This window comes from Ranitomeya imitator, chromosome 4 (assembly GCF_032444005.1).
Source record: "Ranitomeya imitator isolate aRanImi1 chromosome 4, aRanImi1.pri, whole genome shotgun sequence".
NCBI lineage: Eukaryota > Metazoa > Chordata > Amphibia > Anura > Dendrobatidae > Ranitomeya > Ranitomeya imitator.
The window spans coordinates 42531008-42552637 of record NC_091285.1 but is presented as its reverse complement, the minus strand read 5'-3'; the positions used below and the strand labels follow the sequence as shown (position 1 = coordinate 42552637).

The following is a 21630-nucleotide window of genomic DNA, read 5'->3' as shown; positions in this document are numbered from 1 at the left end:
ATCTTGCCGATTACTGGGGGTCTGACTTCTGGTAACCCCAACGATACATGGAACAGGGCTCTGAAACCCTGAGAACAGGGTCTTTATAGAGCTTGAATAGAGCGGAGGAGCACATGCTCATTCAAAGTCTATGGGTACAGCACTCAGTCCCGTTGACAATGAATTGAGTAGAAGCAGAGCTATTCAAGATGGGGATCGACAGTGCCTAATTCATGAGACCGTTGGGGGACCAACCGCAGTGATCTGACATTCTATAGATTGTTGTGGGTCTCGTGGTAGGATCCTTAGCAAGTTATACCCAAACCTATGAATAGTTTGTCATTTTGAGAAAAAAATTTAATTCAGGATGTTACTTAAAGGGAAAATAACTAATAGGGTCAAAATAGAAGGTATACTAAGCGAATACCTTAAGGGGGTTGTCCAGCTTAGGATATTGATGATCCTTTGTAAGGTTTTAGAAAGAGAATACTAAAATTTTCCTTGAATGCCATGCTTAATGAAGCATCTCTTATGGCACCCTGCATGCCCTGAATAGTCTGGAAAATGACTTATACACCTTAATGACTAATTGGACTTGGAAGCTGAAGAGTAAGAATTGACTGATGTCCTACAAAACAATATCACACCAGTGGAGGAAGCCGACATATGGACAGTTGTTAGCAAGGGGATTGTTTTTTAGTCGTTGTGGAGGCCAGTGGCCTGCAGTCACACAAAGTCACCAATTATTTTCTAGTCATGGCTGCTTGCCTCATTGCCACAGTGTGTCCCCACTAAAAAGCTCTGCCCCAGGTCAGAATCATATCAGAACTGCCACACATCAGCTGGGTGTCCAAGATAAGAGTTAGAAATAAAATAATTCTTTAATGGCACATCAACATTTAGAAGCTGTGTCAAACAGAAGTGGGGAAAAAAACATATTGGGACTAACTTCAATGTGAATGTGAGTCTAGCCTTACCTAGGCACGGTAGTGGCCCCGATGGGCAGCTCTACGGGAGAATACAAAAGATGGCGCAAATCAATTTGCAGGACCTGGTCCATTGGCCATGTCAATAACTTGTAGGATATTGAATGGGAGTGGTGAGAACCACCTCCAGACCTCCACAGCATTTACTTAGATTAGCCAGCTTGGCGCGACGTTATCAATGCGGCATGGTGTTGCACCAGGCCGGCTAACCAAATGAAGAGCCGCAGACAGTAGGAGGTCGTTCTAAGGGCTCCCATCTAGTGGTCAGAGACTATGGACTGGGTCCTGCGACTATTAACACCATCTCTAGAGAATATATCTGTAATATGCCATGTGTTGTCTGTCATTAGAGAAGACTGGATCATTTTGGGCAATCCATGTCTACAGTCTCTAGCCGCGGACTAGAGCAGCACCAAACCTCCAGATTTCCAGGCACGGACTTCGACTAGCCAGCTTGGCGTGACATCGTAGGTGACATCTTGCCAGCCCAGCTTGGGATCTTAGAGGGTAAGGAAATTCGTACAGCTCCTGTCCACGACCAGAAATTACTGACCTGGACTGTGGAGCAAAATCGCGCGAAGCGATGAGCTCATCTCTAATTGTCACATAACCTTCCCCCCTCTGATCGTCTAGTGTATATGGCCATGTCACAATTTCTCCAAATTGCTGGCGAAAGAAGCCAAGAGCCAATTGCGCATTTACAGGCACGTACCCTTAGGTCCAGACAAGGGGAATAACGTTATTTTACTTTAGCCACTTAGTCGGCTATACAGTGAAAACTAATCTGGATATATATCTGGTTTACATTTGTGGTTGTCAGGAAAAAAAAAAAAAAAACTTCATAGCGCAGTTGATGCAATAGCCGAACACAAACATTTGCAAGAGAAACATTCCGGAAGAGCCGAGCAATTACTGAAACACAAATGTTACACAACCCTGGACAATGCTGTCACATTTCGAACTGCTCAGAACAAGTTTAGACATGTGACTTCATCTCTGTACAAACTAAACCGCTTAGTTACCGTTCCCTTGATTCGAGGATCATGTACATTTTTTTTCCTCCTGGCATCTGCCCAGAATATGAGGAGGACATAACATGGAGGCTCTGCAGGAACTGCCAAGAACCAGTTCTTGGAGATGGGTTATAAAAATGTTTATGTGCCTGACATTTCTAGAATTTCTGGAGGAACTCAAACTTCAAGTGGAAGCGGAAAATGTCTGTTTTACAAATTAAATACAGTTTATATATCATACACATTTTCTTCTAAAGAAAAAGCCTGGATTTTCGACTTTGGTCAACAGACCAGTCCATTTATTTAAAAAATGACAAGACTTGTGAATGTATCTTGTGCCACTAATTAGGGGATCGAAAGTCCACATTCCATGAGAAAAGCAACGATATCTCAAGAGTCTGCGCCTTAAAGCTGTGATGATATATAGAATAGATTTACCGTATTCCATCTTGGGGACTGAATTTTAGAGTACGCAATGCAGATTAACGGTACATTCAGAGGGGTTGGATTTGCTATGGAAAATTTTCGGCAGCAAACATGCACAAAAAAACAAAAACAAACCCGAGGCTTTATAGACACAGCATCTTTAAAACTGAAGCAAATTGGACAAGCTTTTTCAAGCAGAAGACCCTTCATGTGTTTTTTTTTTTCCTGAAGCATCTTGTGTTCCTTTTTTCAATTGTTTCCTAAAAATGTTTCGGACAGGTTTAGTCACCGGTGGTTTCCACCTGAAAAAGACATTGTGTGAACGTGGCCTAAAACACTAGGATTTTATTGCAGTTTAGTGCCTGAATTCACTCGGAAAATCTATTTCCCTTTGCAAATTTACAAAGAAAATCAGCAGCATCTCCATCTTGATAGAGGTCAATTCTGCTGAAAAATAGTAGAACACCCCTTTAAAATATGGAATAATGATATTTTTTTTTGCATTATATTAAGAATTTGTAACTGTGCCAGTCCTAAATGTGTGCACTGAACCTTGCTGCATACTCGCATTGTGGAAAAAGCTAATCACAGGTCTGCAAGGGCAAAAATATCTGAAAAGTAAGGCCGTCAGGCTCAATCCGGCAAATTTTGAAAAAACTGGATCTGGCAAAAGATGCTGGATCCAGTGTTTTCACGTAGACTTACATTAGCGCCGGATGACTTTACATATTAAAATGTTGTTTCCGGCATCTGAAAAAAACGTACACAGTAAAGTTTTTTGTCTCCAGCGGAAAAACCGGAAGCGCCAGATCCGGCACTTCTGGCTTTTTGCTAGAATGGAAGCCGGAAGGTGCCGGATTCGGAAAATGATGGATTTTGGCGCCGGATTCCGTTTTTTAAACTGAGCATGCTCCAATTTTTTTTTAATCCAAGTATCTGGATATGCTAGTCGGATCCGTCGAAAAAACGGATCCGTTGCATCAGTTTTTCACAATCTGAGATGGATCCGTTTTTTTCAACTTTCGACCGATTGTGCCTGACGGCAAAAACCTGATGTGTGAAAGTAGCCTAAGAGGTGATTTTTATATACTTTCAAATGCTGAACTCAATAAAAATATCGAAAAAAATTACACTGACTTCATAGGCTTTTGGATGATTTTGGTCTCATTAGATTGGTTAGAAATTAGTGGATGCTGTGCTATGATTGGCTACCGAGATCTCAATATGCTCATCCAGCGGCCATTTTCACGAAGCCCACAGCCAGGAAACCAATGGGCAGAGTAGTGACTCTGCTCACAGCCCACATTTTATGGAAGCCCAGGCCTGCAGTCTCATACCCCTGACATACTACCCTCCTTCCAGCCTGGGGCAGCAACCCACTCCTGCCGCCGCCGGTTCCCACAGCATCGACCCTGCCTCCTGTGAACCCAGCTCCACCATGGCCGCTCCCCCCCGGTAAACTACCATAAATTCTGACTATAAGACTGATTACCATTTTATTTAAAAAAAAAAATCCTATTTTCCTCCTCAAATTTGGGGTGAGTCTTATGGTTTAGTGCGTCTTATAGTCCACAAAATACCGTAAGTCCATCGTGGACAACATGCTAAAACATTGCAAAACTTTGGGTTGTCTGAGGAATTTGAAGCTACATTTTTTTTCATTCCCATATGGACTCCTTTCCTGAAAATAGAATTATTCTTACCGTTAATTCGGTTTCTAGGAACCTTCCACGACAGCGGTACTGGAGGATGTCTCCCCGCCCTAATGGGGGACAGGAAACACAAAGAGGTTAAATACCCTCCCCTTCCTGCCACCTCCAGTGTTTTTTCTGGACACAGTAGTATGTATAGTTACCACTTAAGTGCAGGAATCATCCAATAAAATTATCAGATAGGGAGGGAAATTAGTGCTGTCGTGGAAGGTTCCTAGAAACCGAATTAACGGTAAGAATAATTCTATTTTCTCCAGTCACCTTCCACGACAGCGGTACTGGAGTAGTACCAACAAATAATTTCTAGGGGGGGACAACCGCCTGCAGAACTGTTCTGCCGAAAGTTAAATCCCGGTTGAAATCAAGCCTGTAGTGCCTGGTGAACGTATGGACTGATGACCAGGTGGCAGCTCTGCAAATCTGCTCCGTAGAAGCGTCACCTCTCTCTGCCCATGATGTTGACACTGACCGTGTAGAATGGGCCTTCAGTGATGGAGGAGGTGGTAGATTCTGGGATGAGTATGCCAGAGATATGGCTTGTTTAATCCAGTTGGCGATAGTATTTTTTGTCGCCTTTCTTCCTTTGTTCCTTCCGGAGAGTTGAATAAAGAGATTTTGGTCAATCCTCCAACTCTCTGTTTGTGAAAGATAATATAGAACCACTCTGCGGACATCCAGAGTGTGGAAGGACTCTTCTCTCACATTAGAAGGATCCGGGTAGAATGAGGGCAACACTGTCTTGACCTCTATGAAAGTCTGATGTTACTTTAGGTAAGAAGGTAGGGTCTAGACGAAGGATTATACTATCCGATGTTACCCTCAAGTAAGGTTCTTGTATGGATAGGGCATGTAGTTCTCCTATCCGTCTGGCAGAGGTAATAGCCACTAAAAAGACCGTTTTCAGGGTAAGAACCTTTAATGAAGATTGAGATAAAGGTTCGAAAGGGTCCCGAGTTAGACTGTTAAGGACCAAATTAAGGTCCCAAGGAGGAGTATTGTTGAGAACTCTGGGACGGATTCTACTTGCTGAAGTTATAAAACGCCTGATCCACCGATGTTTGGCTAGTTCTTGGTCAAAATAGGAGCTAAGTGCTGAAATTTGTACTTTCAAGGTATTGGGCCTAAGACCCAACTCTAGACCTTTTTGCAAGAAATCCAGAATCTTGGCAATATTAGGATGAAATGGGTCTGGAATATCTGGAAGATACCATGAGGAAAACTTCTTCCATATCTTGGCATAAATGGCATTCGTCACGGGTTTTCTACTGCTTTGGAGAGTATGAATTACTTCATCCGAGAGGCCTCTTGCCTTTAGTATTTCGGCCTCAGAAGCCATGCTGAAAGATTTAACCTGTGAAGGTTTGGATGCAGCAAAGGTCCTTGATGAAGAAGATTCTCCTTCTGGGGTAGATATACTGGACCTTCTTGAGCCATGTCTAACATGGCGCTGTACCAACTTCTCCCCGGCCATGTTGGCGCGATTAGAATCGCCGTAACTCGCTTCGATCGAATCTTCTGTAGAGTTTTTGACAGCAATGGAATCGGAGGAAAAGCATAGACGAGGTTGAACCTCCACGGGTGAGAGAACGCATCCATGCCCAGTGCTCTGTCTGCCATATTCAGGGAGAAATAAGTTTGCAGCTTGGCATTCTGACTGTTGGCAAAAAGGTCTACTTCCGGAATCCCCCATCTGGAAATCAGGGAGAGGAAGACCTCCTGGTCCAGACACCATTCCCCTGGATGTACATCCTTTCTGCTCAGGAAATCCGCCTGGGTATTGGCTGACCCTTTCAGGTGAACTGCCGAAATAGAGAGGAGGTGCCTCTCTGCCCAGAAAAAAAATGTTTGAGGCTAAAGTTTTTAATTTCTTGAATCTTGTGCCTCCCTGATGACGAAGGTATGCTACCGTGGTCATATTGTCGGAATATATCCTGACATGGTGTCCCTGAACAATAAAGGATGCGGCTTTTAGCGCCTCTTCCACTGCCTTCAGTTCTCTGAAATTCGAAGAGCTTGCTCTGATGTCTGGAGCCCAGGTGCCCTGGAAATGGGTTCCATCGACTATAGCACCCCATCCCCTTTGGCTGGCGTCTGAAGTGAGTGTCTTTAGCGGGATCTGGTCCCAACTGACCCCCCGTTGGAGGTTCCGCAGCCGTAGCCACCATGTCAGGGATGTCCTGACATGATTGGGGAGGAAGATGTCAGAGATCCCAGAATAGACATGGATTGTCGTAGAGTTGGAGTCTTCAGGGTTCTGAATGCTGTTATCTTCTGTACCAGATCGAGTTGCCGTTCTCTGGGCAGAAAGGATTTCCTCAACTCCGAGTCCAGAAGGACCCCTAGGAACTTCTTCCTCCTGGAGGGAAGTAGGTCCGATTTCTCTAGATTCGGGATCCACCCCAACGACTTTAGTATTTCTAGAGATTTTGATAAGTCCGCCCTGAGGCGGGAAACTGAAGGAGCGACAATGAGTAGATCGTCTAGATAGGGTACTATGCAGATCCCCTGAAGACGGATGAATATAATGGCTTCTGTCATGATCTTTGTAAAGACTCTGGGAGCTGAGGCGATTCCGAAGGGAAGGGAGTTGAACTGGTAGTGTACTATCCCTTGCTCCTGAGATATTGCGAATCTTCGGTACTTCCGGAATTCTGGATGGATTGGGACGTGATAATAGGCGTCCCTCAGATCCACTGTAGCCATCGCCCAGTTCTGTCCTATCAGAGGGATCGCTGTTTTGACCGACTCCATCTTGAACCTCCTGTAAGTTATTACTCGATTCAGGGGTTTCAAGTTGATTATTATTCGGTGTTTTCCCGAAGGTTTCTTGATCAGAAACAGGTGGGAATAGTGTCCTCTGCCTCTTTCTTGTTGAGGTACTGGGGAAATTACTCCTTCCTGGAGTAACTGTTGAAGTCCGCAAAGGAATGCGCCCTGAGGGCTGAGACTCTGCAATGAGGTTATCCTTATGTGATGAGGGGGAGGGCTCTCGAACTCTAATTTTAGCCCATTCTGAATAGTGTCGAGTACCCATTGGTTCGACGAAATGGAACTCCACTGGTTGATGAAGCTCGAGAGACGACCCCCAACGCCCTGAGCGTAGTCACTGCTTATCCGGGGTCTGCTGGGGCTGGGAAACAAGGATGTTCCTACCTTTCCCCCCTTTAGGATAGCTCCAGCGTCCTGATTTGCCCTTCCCTTTGAACTCTCGCTGGGAGGATTGTTCCTTTGAGGGACGAAAAAAACATTTCTTCGGATTCCTCTGTTCCGGAAGCGCTTTCTTCTTGTCCGTTGCTTTTTCCAGAATATCGTCTAGGGCCTGCCCGAACAGATAGCGGCCCTGAAAGGGAATGGCACAGAGCTTTGTTTTGGACGTTATGTCCCCACTCCAAGACTTTAGCCATAGAGCTCTTCTGGCTGAATTAGAGAGAACTGCAGATTTGGCAGCTACTCTAACGGACTCTGCCGAAGCATCGGCTAGGAAGCCTGTAGCTCTCTGGAGAAGCGGGAGGGAATCTAAGATTACTTCCCTAGATGTTCCCTGGGTAAGGTGGTCTTCAAGTGTGCGGAGCCAACGAAATAGAGATCTAGCCACGCAGGTGGACGCAATATTTGTTTTAAGGAGATTGGTGGAAGTCTCCCAGGATTTTCTTAGCAAGCTCTCCATCTTGCGATCCATAGGGTCTCTGAGTTGGGAAGCATCCTCGAAGGGAAGGGTTGTCTTTTTTGAGACTCTAGAGACCTGCACATCTACCTTAGGGGTATCCCACAGAGAGACGTCTCCATCGAGAGAGAAACAATTCTTTAGCTCAGAGGGAACCGTAAGTCCCTTTTCGGGCGATTCCCATTCATGAAGAATGAGACTCTGTACATTCTCGTGTATAGGGAACCCCTTTAATTTCTTTGGCTTTAACCCACCGAACATCTCATCCTGCACTGATGGTTTCTCCTCCTCTTCCTCAACGCCCATTGTCCCCCTGACCATACTAATTAACTCATGTATGTCTTCCGAGGAAAAATAGTATTTCTTACTCTCCTCTTTGGGGGTGGAAGTGGAGCCCTCATTCTCCCACAAATCCTCCGAACCGGAGGAACGAATTTCACCAGAATCTGAATCAGACGTAACCGTAGCCATCTTCCTTTTTTTAGGGGGAGGTAGCGGAGGTAACAGAGACTGGGAAAGGGCCGATACTGAGGACTGAACTTCCTGTTTAATGAGGGTTTTAATGCTCTCAAACAAGGATGGCTGTTCTGAGCGTAAAATTTCATCAGTGCAGGGCTGGCACAGTTTCTTCTTGTAAGAAGAAGGAAGCCTTGATGCACAAACACCACATTTCCGATCTTCCGATTTTGTCTTGGAAGATCTGTCCTTCCTAGGGGCAGAGGCCTTGTCTCCCTAAAAGAGAGAGAAGGAGGACTAAGTATATAGCACCCTAAGGAATACAGGGATAAAGGGACCTTAACCCGCTACTCACGGTAGGAGGGAGGACGCAGGGCTCGGCAGAAGCAGAGATAGGTCTGTCACCTTCCATGGTCAGTCAGTACTGAAGTCCAGTCAGTCAGACAGGGGGCCTTACCTGGAGGTGACTTCCAGGGTTAAATACCGTGGAAGCTGCGTCCAATCGTGTGCTCCTCCTCCCGGTCCCAGGCATAGGGGAGAGAACCGCCATGCCCCATCAGAATTGCTTTCCGACGCGCGTGCGTTCCACCGCTGGAACGCACATGTCGTGAACCGGAAGTTCGGGTACTTCCGGTTCGCGCGTCCACCGTTTCCGGCCATGCAGGAGAGGAGGAATGCCGGGGAGCCGCGCGGGGACCCCGGCCGCACCATACCGCTCCGCTTTACTCCCGAAGGAGCGCGGGAGGAGCGGAGGAAGGGTCCCGAGTCCACCAAGTGGGGAGACGGGAGCAGCGCCGCAGGGAGGAGGAACATCCCGACCCAGGCTGCCCGGCTAGGTAAAATCTCGAGTGCTCCGATCGCCGGCCACGGCAGCACTACCGCAGGACCTCTTCATGCCCCAAAGGGGACAGGAAAAACACTGGAGGTGGCAGGAAGTGGAGGGTATTTAACCTCTTTGTGTTTCCTGTCCCCCATTAGGGCGAGGAGACATCCTCCAGTACCGCTGTCGTGGAAGGTGACTGGAGAAAATCTTGGTGCTGTTAGAAAACAGCAAAGAGAAATATTTCATCTGGATATCAAGGAAATGGAACTGCGATACCAAGGTAAATGGATCGTGACCATGATGGGGACTACTGCTGGATGCTTCACAGAGAAGATCTGAAGGCCTTCTCTAGGAGAAAAAGTATCAAGTGAAGCTTTGAAGTGAAAAGGAAAAGGCGCAAGAATTAATTTCCAATAAAGTTGAGAGAATGTTCAATACATTTTTATATATAATATTCTGTACATTTTTGGCTACAATAAAAAAAATGTCTTGTTCATGTCGCTTGTAAGTAATGTCACGTGTGCTTTGTGCCAAATCCATATGTGATGGTTAAAAATAGAAGTGGTTTTCGAAATCAGGGCGTAAGAAAACCTAAGAATCAGTCATTGGATTGGGAAAAATTTTCATAAACCCAAATTTACGGTAATTTTGCATACCTGTGTAATAAAATGATCATGACTTTCTGAAAAGGACTAATGGTACTCCACGCATTTCGCAACTGCACGGATCAAATCCTGGAGAAGGTGGTGTTCTCGTTTAAGTCTACAAGCTTTTTTTGCCGAGAGATTTTTATTTCCTTTCCCTTGGGTATTAAAAATCTCACAGGTCTGTATTTTCAGCAGCCGAAGCAAAAGACTTAACACTTATAACGATGGTGAAAAATGTATTCAGCTGCCGATATAGTTTACACAAGGTGAACAGTTACCGGGGTTCTCTGGGGACTTTTGCCTATCCTTAGGTTAGGTCATCAATGTCATTGGTGGGAGTACGACACCCAGTACCCCCCATCGATTAGCTATTCATGGTGTTGGCGGTGGCCGAAACTGCTCAGTTATAGAGCTGCGCTGCACAGCATAGGTCTGTTGATGAAATAGTGGCTGCGGTACTCTATAGTTGCTGGCTGACCCCAACACCAGGAACAGCTGATCGGCATGGAGGGTGGTGCCAGGTGTCCCGCCATGAATCAGATCCTGGCTGGACGATGGCCAGGTATATTTTTCTCTGAAACGCTGCGTCGTTGCAGAGAAAATATGATTAGAAGATCCAGGCATAGACCATAGCCGGAGATGAGACTAATCCAATGGCGCTCTTGGCCGGCTATTCGCAGTGCCGCTGCAGGTAATTCACAGGTCTCCAAGTACGCACAAGGAAGACGTCAAACGGGCGCAGCGTTGAACTAGTCTCTTCTCTGGCTATGATCTTTGTTTTGATCTCCTAGCTATATTTTCTATGAAGAGCGGGAATGTTTCAGAGAAGAAGACACTGCAATCGTGCAGCCAGGCTCTGAATCATGCGGCCTGTGGTTTGCACAGCATGAATCAGATGACAGGTTCCCTTTAATGCTGAATATTTTTTTAATCACAAGGTTTTTGCACCTGCAAAACATAAGCAAAAACTTCCTAATTACTAATTTTACCCTTCATAATTTTGTCTGTTTCTAAATCTATGATCCATACTATGGGTTATTTAAAGAACACAAAGTTAAAGTCTGCATAAACCCGTCACACATTTTTCATTGGTCATTACTTTCCTGAATACAAAGTTAAGTAACTTTCTTCATAGTCTTTATTAAAAATGTTCTACCATTTATTTATTTTTTTAGAAGACCTTTAGGTAGTCGAGCACTTTGAAGAAAAGTTACAAATCCATCAGTGGTCCTGCACTTGGCTCTGACAGTACAGTCTTCTCCTCTACCTCCTCTTCTCTCAGTTTTAGAGATTGTAGCAGGGACACAGCAGCAGTGTGGGGAGAGGGGGAAAGTATCCACAGTTTAAGGGATGGCAGACAAAAATAGGCTATAGAACAGGAGGAAGGCATACTATAGTATTAAAGCTGTGCATATCTACTACATAATTGTCTAAGGGTCACTTCCGTCTGTCTTTCTGCCTGTGTATCACGAAAATTCATTGGTCGCAGCCTCTGTCTGTCATGGAAATCCAAGTCTCTGATTGGTCGTGGCTGTTTTGCCACGACCAATCAGCGACGAGCACAGTCCGGCAGAAAAATGGCCACTCCTTCCTCCCCGCAGTCAGTGCCCGCTCCATAATCCCCTCCAGTCAGCGCTCACACAGGGTTAATGGCAGCGTTGACGGTGGTGTAACACACTTCGGTTAATGCGGCTATTAATCCTGTATTGATGCAACATCAATAGTAAAAAGATCTAATGTTAAAAATAATAAAAAAATTAAAAATAGTTATACACTCACCATCCGTCGGCCCCCGGATCAAGAACAGGCCTTTCCCGCTCCTCGCGACGCCCCGGTGACAGCTCCATGCATTGCTGTCTCGCGAGATTTTAATTATTTTTTTTAACAGGGATATGGTGCCCACATTGCTATATACTGCGTGGGCTGTGCAATATATTACGTGGGCTGTGCAATATACTGCGCGGGCTGTGTAATGTACTGCGCGGGCTGTGCAATATAGTACGCGGGCTGTGCAATGTACTACGCGGGCTGTGCAATATACTGCGTGGGCTGTGCTATACACTACGTGGCCTGTACACTACGTGGCCTGTGTTATATACTGCGTGTATGGTACTGCGCGGGCTGTGCAATATACTCCTATACTCCGTGGGCTGTGCTATATACTATGTGGGCTGTGCTATATACTACGTGGGCTGTGCTATATACTACGTGGGCTGTGCTATATACTACGTGGGCTGTGCTATATACTACGTGGGCTGTGCCATTTACTACGTGGGCTGTGCCATTTACTACGTGGGCTGTGCCATTTACTACGTGGGGTGTGCTATTTACTACGTGGGCTGTGCAAGAACGCAATGCACTCTTCAGATCGGTGCGCGCGAGGAGCGTCGGTAACCGTTTCGATCTGGGGGCCAACGGAGGGTGAGTATATAACGATTTTATTTTAATTATTTTTTTTTAACAGGGATATGGTGCCCACATTGCTATATACTGCGTGGGCTGTGCAATATATTACGTGGGCTGTGTTATATACTACGTGGGCTGTGCAATATACTGCGCGGGCTGTGCAATATAGTACGCGGGCTGTGCAATGTACTACGCGGGCTGTGCAGTATACTGCGTGGGCTGTGCTATACACTACGTGGCCTGTACACTACGTGGCCTGTGTTATATACTGCGTGTGTGGTACTGCGCGGGCTGTGCAATATACTCCTATACTCCGTGGGCTGTGCTATATACTACGTGGGCTGTGCTATATACTACGTGGGCTGTGCTATATACTACGTGGGCTGTGCCATATACTACGTGGGCTGTGCCATTTACTACGTGGGCTGTGCCATTTACTACGTGGGCTGTGCCATTTACTACGTGGGCTGTGCCATTTACTACGTGGGTTGTGCTATTTACTACGTGGGCTGTGCTATTTACTACGTGGGCTGCTATATACTACGTGGCCGGCCGCAAACAATCAGCGACAGGCGCAGTCCGGCCGGCCGAATCCTGTGTATTCAATGTATTATTCTAAAATCTTCATAAATAAACTATATACATATTCTAGAATACCCGATGCGTTAGAATCGGGCTAACATCTAGTGCAGTATATGAGCTAATCCAGCAGCTCCCCGGATACAACAGACCTCACATCCAGCCTATACTACTGGGAGAGACGATCCCAAAAGAGAAAAATCTGAAACTTGAATCAAGCTGCAAACTACATATCCAGGGGAATGAATGAAGATTATAGATTGAAAGTGCGATGATATTAATATAGATTTCTAAACTAGTAAAATAATAAAAAAATAATACCCCCTAACAGAAGTCTTCAGCACAAGCACTACGCCTGCAGCAGACAGAGCAAAACTCCTCGGGGGATTAAAATACAAATTATTGGCAAACATTTGTGTAAGGCCGTAATAAATGACAAATTTAAAAGCATTTTATTTCTTCACATTACAAGCGATTCAGTAGTCCGGTCTCAGTTTCCTGATCCACTTCTAATGGGCAGGAATGCAGCGCTCTGGCACCAGTCGTCTAGACTAAGTCAGCAGATACCGGAGTGACCTTGCACCGAGGAATCTATCAATAAATGGTGTCCTGGATGTTAGAATGAAGGGAAACAACAAGGAATTGTGTGGAGCATTTTTTTATATATATACAATGCATTGTGAATTTATGACCATGAGAAAATCCATTATAGAGCCCTACAAGTGCGAGATTCATATAAATATTGCAAGAAAGTGCAGGTTTTATTATTTAAAAGAAACCAATTTAGAAAATGGTATCCTATGGAGAAAACATATGATATGGCTATATTAGACTTTAAAACCCTTCTCTAAAGTTCCTCTGTTCTTCTGAATAAAAACATAATATGAAGCAATTTTGCAAATATTCCTATTAAAAATGTCTTGTTGATTTGTGCCTACAGTTCCTATGCTGATCTATATGTTTCCATGGTAACAGACTACAAACAAGCTAACTGTTGCCTGATCTTGCAGTCATATTCCATTCTACCAGTCTTTATGGAAGCAAAAAGTTGGGCAGGGGTATGGAGTAGGACTGCTGAGATGTAATCTATCCCTATGGAGGCAGCTATAGACACAAAACAGTTTAATTTTTATTTTATCATGCGCAACGTGATGTTTTTTTGTCTTTTCAGTTACAATGGAGCGTAAAGCATTTATTAAGTTTAGTCACAGAAAATCCCAAAGTATATCTGACCCCATGATGTCCCTGAGAATCTTCCTCCAGAACTTATTATATTGACAGGGAAAGTTACCAGTGTGAGTCATGTAATGACTGACAGACCGCTTTCCTAATCTACATGTCTCACTCCGGTAACTTTTCCTGTCATTTATAAGCAGCTCTGGAGGCAGATTCTCAGGGTCATCCTACTGACAGATCCCCTATTAACACTTTTTAATGCATTGAATAAAGAGAAATCCAAGGAATTACAATAGGTGCAACTGTCTAATATATCTAGGAAATTCGGCTTTAGGGTGCATTCACACATAGCGGGAAGGCTGCAGGTCCTTATCTGGATTTGCGGAAGGAATATCTGCAGTGTATTACAACAGCAACAAAGTTGCTATAAAGATTTATCTGACATACTGTAGCTAACAAAAGCCATCTTGGTTGAACAGAGTTTGACAAGACTATTTGACAGGGAGTTTGATGGAAATTGAGCGCCAAATGCAATGAGAGACCGCATCCAAGGCCATATATAAATGTACCGTAATGATACAGCACCCAGGGCTGATCGCGCAAGCTGCGTCTTACTGCGTGTCCAAATCACTGCCCAAAGGCTACAAGTTTTGAAACCAAATCATACTGCAAGACATGCATGTGTGCGCTCATCCTGACATTTTCTTCTGCAGAGCTCGACGATAAGGTGCGAGGATTTAAAGAGAATCTGTCACCAGGACATTTGTAAATCCAAATACTATTCCAGAGGTATGGGCCTTTTTATTTACTCTCACAGGATCATCTGGGGCGTGGCTCACAGGATCCTCTGGGGCGTGGCTCACAGGATCCTCTGGGGCGTGGCTTAATCTGCTGTGCATTATTACCCTGTGACAACGCCCTCTCGGTAAAGACCTTAAAAAGGCCGGTATCTCTGGAACCGTATAGTAGATTTAAAAAAAATAATAATTAAGTTGCATATTTATCGGAACAGCAGGAATAAAATAAGAGCAGACAGAAAATTACCACTTTTAACCTTGTGACAGGTTCTCTGTAATGTGGCGAAACATCAGCTATCTCTACATACCCTTCCATACACATGGGAGGTTTAGCAGAGCGTACAAGGGTTCTGAATATGGGAAACTGCGGAGGGAGGGATGAAGGGCTTTAATCAACAGGCCTGATCATTATCAACCTGACATATGAGATAGCTAAACAAGCCGATTTCATATTGGGGGTTGACTAACTGTACCTTAGTATGTATGGGGGCCCGTAGAGTACTGCTACAGTTAGGGCTTGGACCCAGCTCAGTCTCACTGTAATACAAAGCCTGATATAGAATCAGTCAGGGCTGTGGAGCCGCAGATGTGGAGTCGGAGGTTTGGCTTACAGACTCCACAGCCCTGAATTATCAGTACATACATTTTGTCCTCCAGTAGTATAAAATAGCTTTTATTAGGTATAAAAAGGTCATATGCTATTGGCGGATGGCTTAAAAGTACGGACCCCACCAATAGCACAAATTATACAAACTGACAAGGGCTCTAGTTTGGGGGATTCCATCGCTCTTATTGACTTCAACGTTGGTCATGCAACATTTTGAAAACAGGTTGTTTGGACCAAGTCCCACATTACTAATGTGTCTGTCAAGCCTGAAAACCCTGTAATCCCAGATTATGTCCCCAAGCAGACTAACATGCCGAGACAATACTCTGAAGCATCCGCAGTCACCTGCAGGTCATCTTATATGATTACAGTTTTTACTACATTTTTTCCATAATAAAAAATTAAATCTTTCCTTTTCCCATATTGAAGTTGTTGCAATCACAGCTTAGGCCACGTTCACACTTCTGTTTAGGTATTCCGTTTTGAGGAACTGACAAATGGAACGATGTCAAAAGAGAATCCGTTGCATAAATGACGCAAACAGAAACTGAAGGACCGCACTAATTATTACGGGGTCCGCATGGGTTCTGCTATTATTATTATTTATTTATATAGCACCATTGATTCCATGATGCTGTACATGAGAAGGGGTTACATACAAATTACAGATATCACTTACAGTAAGCAAACTAACAATTATAGACTGATACAGAGGGGCGAGGACCCTGCCCTTGCGGGCTTACATTCTACAGGGTGGTGGGGAAGGAGACAATAGGTTGAGGGTTGCAGGAGCTCCGATGTTGGTGAGGCGGTAGCTCCGGTATTGGTGAGGCGGCAGCAGGGTCAGTGCAGGCTGTAGGCTTTCCTGAAGAGGTGGGTTTTCAGGTTCCGTCTGAAGGATCCAAATGAGGTTGATAGTCGGACGTGTTGGGGCACAGAATTCCAGAAGATGAGGGATATTCGGGAGAAGTCTTGGAAGCGGCTGGGTGAGGAGAGAATAAGTGTGGAGGAGAGAAGGAGGTCTTGGGAAGACCGGAGATTACGTGAGGAAAGATATTGGGAGATTAGTTCAGAGATATATGGAGGAGACAGGTTATGAATGGCTTTGTAGATCAATATTAGTAATTTGAACTGGATACACTGAGGGAATGGGAGCCAGTGAAGAGATTTGCAAAAAGGGGAAGCGGAGGAGTAGCGAGGAGAGAGATGAATTAGTCGGGCAGCAAAGTTAAGGATGGTCTGGAGAGGTGCAAGAGTGTTAGCAGGGAGGCCACAGAAAAGGATGTTGCAGTAGTCAAGGTGGGAGATGATGAGGGCGTGCACAAGCATTTTAGTAGATTGACGGTTGAGGAAAGGACGGATTCTGGAGATATTTTTGAGCTTGAGGCAACAGGAGGTGGAAAGAGCTTGGATGTGCAGTTTGAAGGACAGGGCAGAGTCAAGGGTTACTCTGAGGCAGCAGACTTCCAGTACGGGGGAAAGCATGATGTCGTTAATCTATGAGATGGAAAAAAGATGAGTCCAGATTTGTCCACACAGTGTGAGGAAGCGAGAGGAGAAGGAGGATATGGCTGATAGACACTCCGGGATTCTGGATAGCAGAGAGGTGACATCTGGGCCAGAAAGGTAGATCTGAGTGTCATCAGCATAAAGGTGGTACTGGAATCCATGAGACTTGTCCCAGGCCAAGTGTATAGATTGAGAAGATTATGGGTCCTAGAACAGAGCCTTGGGGGACTCCAACAGAGAGAGGGTGGGATGAGGAGGTAGTGTGGGAGTGGGAGCTGCTGAATGTGCGGTTGGAAAGGTATGAGGAGATCCAGGATAGGGCAAGGTCTTTGATGCCAAAGGAGGAGAGGATCTGTAGTAAGATGCAGTGGTCAACTGTGTCGAAAGCAGAGGACAGGTCTAGAAGGAGTACAAAGTATTGTCCCTTAGCTTTGGCTGCAAGTAGGTCATTAGCTGAGAGGTGGGAGGAAAGTCCAGCATGGACGTGCTGCTCCAGGAGTTTGGAAGCGAATGGGAGCAGCGATATTGGGTGATAGCTGGACACAGCTGTTGGATTGAAGGTTGGCTTTTTAAGGATAGGCGTGATTGTGGCATGTTTGAAAGCTGAAGGGAAGGTGCCAGTGATAGGGTGAAGAGGTGGGTTAGGGATGGGATAAGAGTGGTGGTGAGATTGGGGAGGAGGTGGGATGGGGTCCAGCGCACAGGTGGTGAGGTGCGATTTGGAGAGGAGACAATTAAGCCCCCCTTCAGTGATGTTGGATAGGGAGGTTATGGGGTTTGGGCATTGGTCTGGTATACAAAGGGGTTGTCGTGGTTGAACAATGAAGACTTGCCTTGTTTGGTCGATCTTATTAAAGTGTGTGGCAAAGTCCTCAGCAGAGATGAGGGAGGTTGGAGGGGGCAGTGGGGGGCGGAGGAGGGAGCTAAAGGTTTTGAATAACTGTTTTGGGTTGTGGGATAGGGAAGATACGAGGGTTGTGAAGTAGGCCTGTTTAGCAGAGGTGAGAGCAGATTTGAAAGCGAGTGTTGCCTGTTTGAATGCAGTGAAGTCATTTTGCGAATGTGTTTTCTTCCAATGCTGCTCTGCAACCCTGGACACTTGTCGCAGCTTTTTAGTGGTATTATTGTGCCAGGGTTGTCTATTGATACGTCACACTCTGCCTTGAACGAGAGGGGCAACCGTGTCAATAGCTGATGCGAGAGTGGCATTGTAGAAAGCAGTGGCAGTGTCTGTGTTGTGGCATGAGGATATGGATGCCAGTGGTAGGATAGAGTCAGAGTGTGTGGGCATCTAGGTGTGCAAGGTTTCTGCGGGGGTGCGCATGTTGCTGGACATGGGTTACTGGTGAGGAGGCAGGGATGAGAAAGTGAGCAGATGGTGGTCGGATATAGGGAGAGGGGGAGGTGGTGGAGTTAGATAGAGAGCAGAGACGGGTGAAGACCAGGTCTTCTGCTATTTGTCTATTTTTAAAACGGAAGAAATACAGCATCATGAAAAACTTTTTCTTTTGTTCTAATAGACACATAACGAAACCCACGCAGACCGTGATAATCAATGGCGCTGCTCTGCTTCAACTTGCAGCGGATCTGTTTTTGACACTATTCCGTTTGCCTGTTTCTCTACCTGAGGCTCAGAGTCAGCAGCATTGGACAATGAAGCGTGTCAGGTCGGGCCAGGGTGTCCGCCATGTTGATTGTAAAAAAGACATTTTTTTGAGACAGAATCTGCAACAAATATTCTCCTCTATAAGAAAGTTCTAATGGCGCATTCAACCAGAGAAACCCCTTGAAAGGAAGATCTAGACCCCAATCTGCCACCAATCTACCCAGAAGGATAACTATGGCGCTGATATGTAATATGGCTGATGCAGCATAAAGCAGAAAAAGAATATGAAAATCATCTGCATAAAGTCACCTGGGCGTTGCCATTAGCCTCAAGAGTCAGGCGCTCTCCTCCTTGGCCTCTGAGATCCATCAAACCTCCCAGTGAAGTGCGCTGTATTCTCCACCGCCTCACCGATTCATGAGCCAGCATTAGCGGCACCAGCATGGTGCATAGATCGGACACCTCTCTTCAGTGCGCCCGCCAATAAAGGTTTAAGGATCAGCTCAGGATTATAGAGGTCAAGGAGCAACAACTCTGATCAAGATAAAAGGTCAGTGTTGGACTTCTGACCAAGGCTGCATTCACCCATCCGTGTGGGACCAAGCAAGAAAAACGGAACGACTTTATGCGCAGTTGTTATCTCAGATGCCTCCATTTTTTCATGCATTTTTTTTTATCCACTGACTCAACAATATATAATTGAAAAATCGGATGAAACTTGGATGGAACTCTGAAGAGCAAAGTTGACCTTCCATGTTCCATCCGTTTTACACGGATCCCCATTGACTTTAATGGACACGTGGGATCTGCGATATCGGATCAGAATAGGGGTCTTGTGGATCTCGCTCTCGGATCTGTGATTTAAATGGGATGTGTGAATGCATTCAACTTTGTGAGTCCGATCCAAAAATCCGGACTGCAGTAGGACATGTCACCGATGTGAATGCGGCCCAACAGCAGGTGGCTCTTTGAAGGAAATCTACATATTGATACCTTATTAGCGTGCTGAACACTAGGTTAGTAGCGATTTTGGGGGGGTCTTATTGCACTTGGCGGGTTCCACTCCAGAAGCCAAAAAGTTACATGAAGGTGGCAAATTTGGCCACAATCTCCTTATGTAAAATACACCAGCACATGTAACATACCGAGGACAAGGTAGACTTGAAGGCTTGCAATCTATGACTATTGGGCTGTCAATATAAACATCTGGACTTCTTGGTATTGTTTATATAGCGCCAATCAGGGACGCAACTATAGAGGGTATAGGGGCTGGCACTGGAGCTTCGGGTACCCAAAGGGACCCTTTAATCCGCAAACTATTAAAGGTGCATTATGGTTGGAAGTTACGCCAAGATATTCTGCAGCGACGTTCACCAAGACGTTACATCCACCCCAATCGTCCAGAATAATGGAACATAAATACCTCCTTGGATGTTGACAGGTGTCACTATGATCCCTTTTGCTTCGGTAACAGGGGAGTCCAGCCCGTATCGCCCAGTGTCCAGCACAGATTTGCTGCCAGCCTCTTGCGCCGTTACATTCACAATGGCATTGTAAAATTCCACATTGGTGGTCTCGGACGCGCCACGGACCACCGAACATGGCAATAGGACTAGTAGAGGCAAACAGTTCAGATACTGCACCGATCGCCTTGGAATCATTTTCTGTCCTTTTAGACAAAATCCTTTGGTAAAAATAAAAAAAAAGTGCAAAAAATGCAAAACTATCAGTGAGGACCCTCAATTTACAATTTACTCCCAGGGGCTGGGGCGTTACATCATTAAGGTGCAAAACAATTAATTGTTTTTTTGGGGGAAAAAATAATAATAAAAATCAATCCAAGGGTTAGGAAGCTTAATGTTGGCACAGGTCACTTAGAGAAGGAGCAGCTTGGCGGAAATGTAGACAGACAGGATCTTACTTGGAGCATCCCCCGATTATTGGGCACAGCACCAGCACAGAGAGGTGCCCTCTGACATAGCGCTCTCCAAGGTGGTGGCTCTCATCTCCGCCCGGGCAATGCAGGGTTACAGCTGCGATCAGCCACAAGGGGCACAGGACATTGTCTGCAGAGGGGGCTTCTATGCAGCAGGCTCTCAGGGGCACATCCTAGGATCTGCTGCCAGGGTGGCACCCCGGTCCCTGCGGCGGGCACCCAGCACAGTGTGGCAGGCTCCGGTCTCCCCCAGCCAGCTGGACTGCAGCTGTTTAACAGAGAAGCGGCGCAGGAACTTTTCCTCCTCTCGTATAACGCGCTGTCACGGCTGGGATGAGGTCAGGTTGCCCGCAGCGATAACGCAGCACCGGAACCTGCTCGCTGGAGGCGACACAGACGTAATGCAGAGCGGCGCAGTGACAGCACACGGACACCTCCACCACTGCTGCCGCTGCCGCCGCCGGCGCAAGCAGTCTGAGGGCAGGAGGCGTGGCTAGACAGAGAGGAAAGAGCGTAGAGCCTCCCAGTCACGTGATCGCCCTCTCCAGCTTTGCGCGCTCTCCGCGCATGCGTAATAGTAGAAGGAATAAAGTTTTGTGATTGTAATCTTTTGCCTGTGTACGAACCCACCAACCCGCGTAGCCACCCACAATCTTCTGTACGCATCGACCAACCCTGGTATGCACCCAACTACCTGTGTATCCATCCACCAACCCTGATATGCACCCAAATACCTGTGTATCCATCCACCAACCTTTGTACTCACCCACCAACCTCTGTACGCACCAACCAACCCATGTACGCACCCACCAACCTGTGTCCGCACCCACCAACCCTTGTCCGCACCCACCAACCTGTGTCCGCACCCACCAACCCATGTATGCACCAACCAACCCATGTACGCACCCACCAACCTGTGTCTGCACCCACCAACCTGTGTCCGCACCCACCAACCTGTGTCCGCACCCACCAACCTGTGACCGCACCCACCAACCTGTGTCCGCACCCACCAACCTGTGTCCGCACCCACCAACCCATGTATGCACCCACCAACCCATGTACGCACCCACCAACCTGTGTCCGCACCCACCAACCTGTGTCCGCACCCACCAACCTGTGTCCGCACCCACCAACCTGTGACCGCACCCACCAACCTGTGTCCGCACCCACCAACCTGTGTCCGCACCCACCAACCCATGTATGCACCCACCAACCCATGTACGCACCCACCAACCTGTGTCCGCACCCACCAACCTGTGTCCGCACCCACCAACCTGTGTCCGCACCCACCAACCCATGTACGCACCC

The 21630-nt window shown here is 46.2% G+C and overlaps 1 protein-coding gene across 2 annotated transcripts in view; it reads right to left on the bottom strand.

The window, feature by feature from the left end:
* Positions 1 to 20810, bottom strand: part of RNF130 (ring finger protein 130) — a 292094-nt gene extending 271284 nt beyond the window's left edge. For both annotated transcript variants that reach the window (XM_069763598.1, XM_069763597.1), the window contains exon 1: positions 19810 to 20810. In XM_069763598.1, coding sequence (XP_069619699.1) covers positions 19810 to 20047 — 238 coding nt within the window. In that variant the 5' untranslated portion in view covers positions 20048 to 20810. The remainder of the gene's footprint in view (positions 1 to 19809) is intronic.
* Between the last annotated feature and the right edge of the window lie 820 nt (positions 20811 to 21630).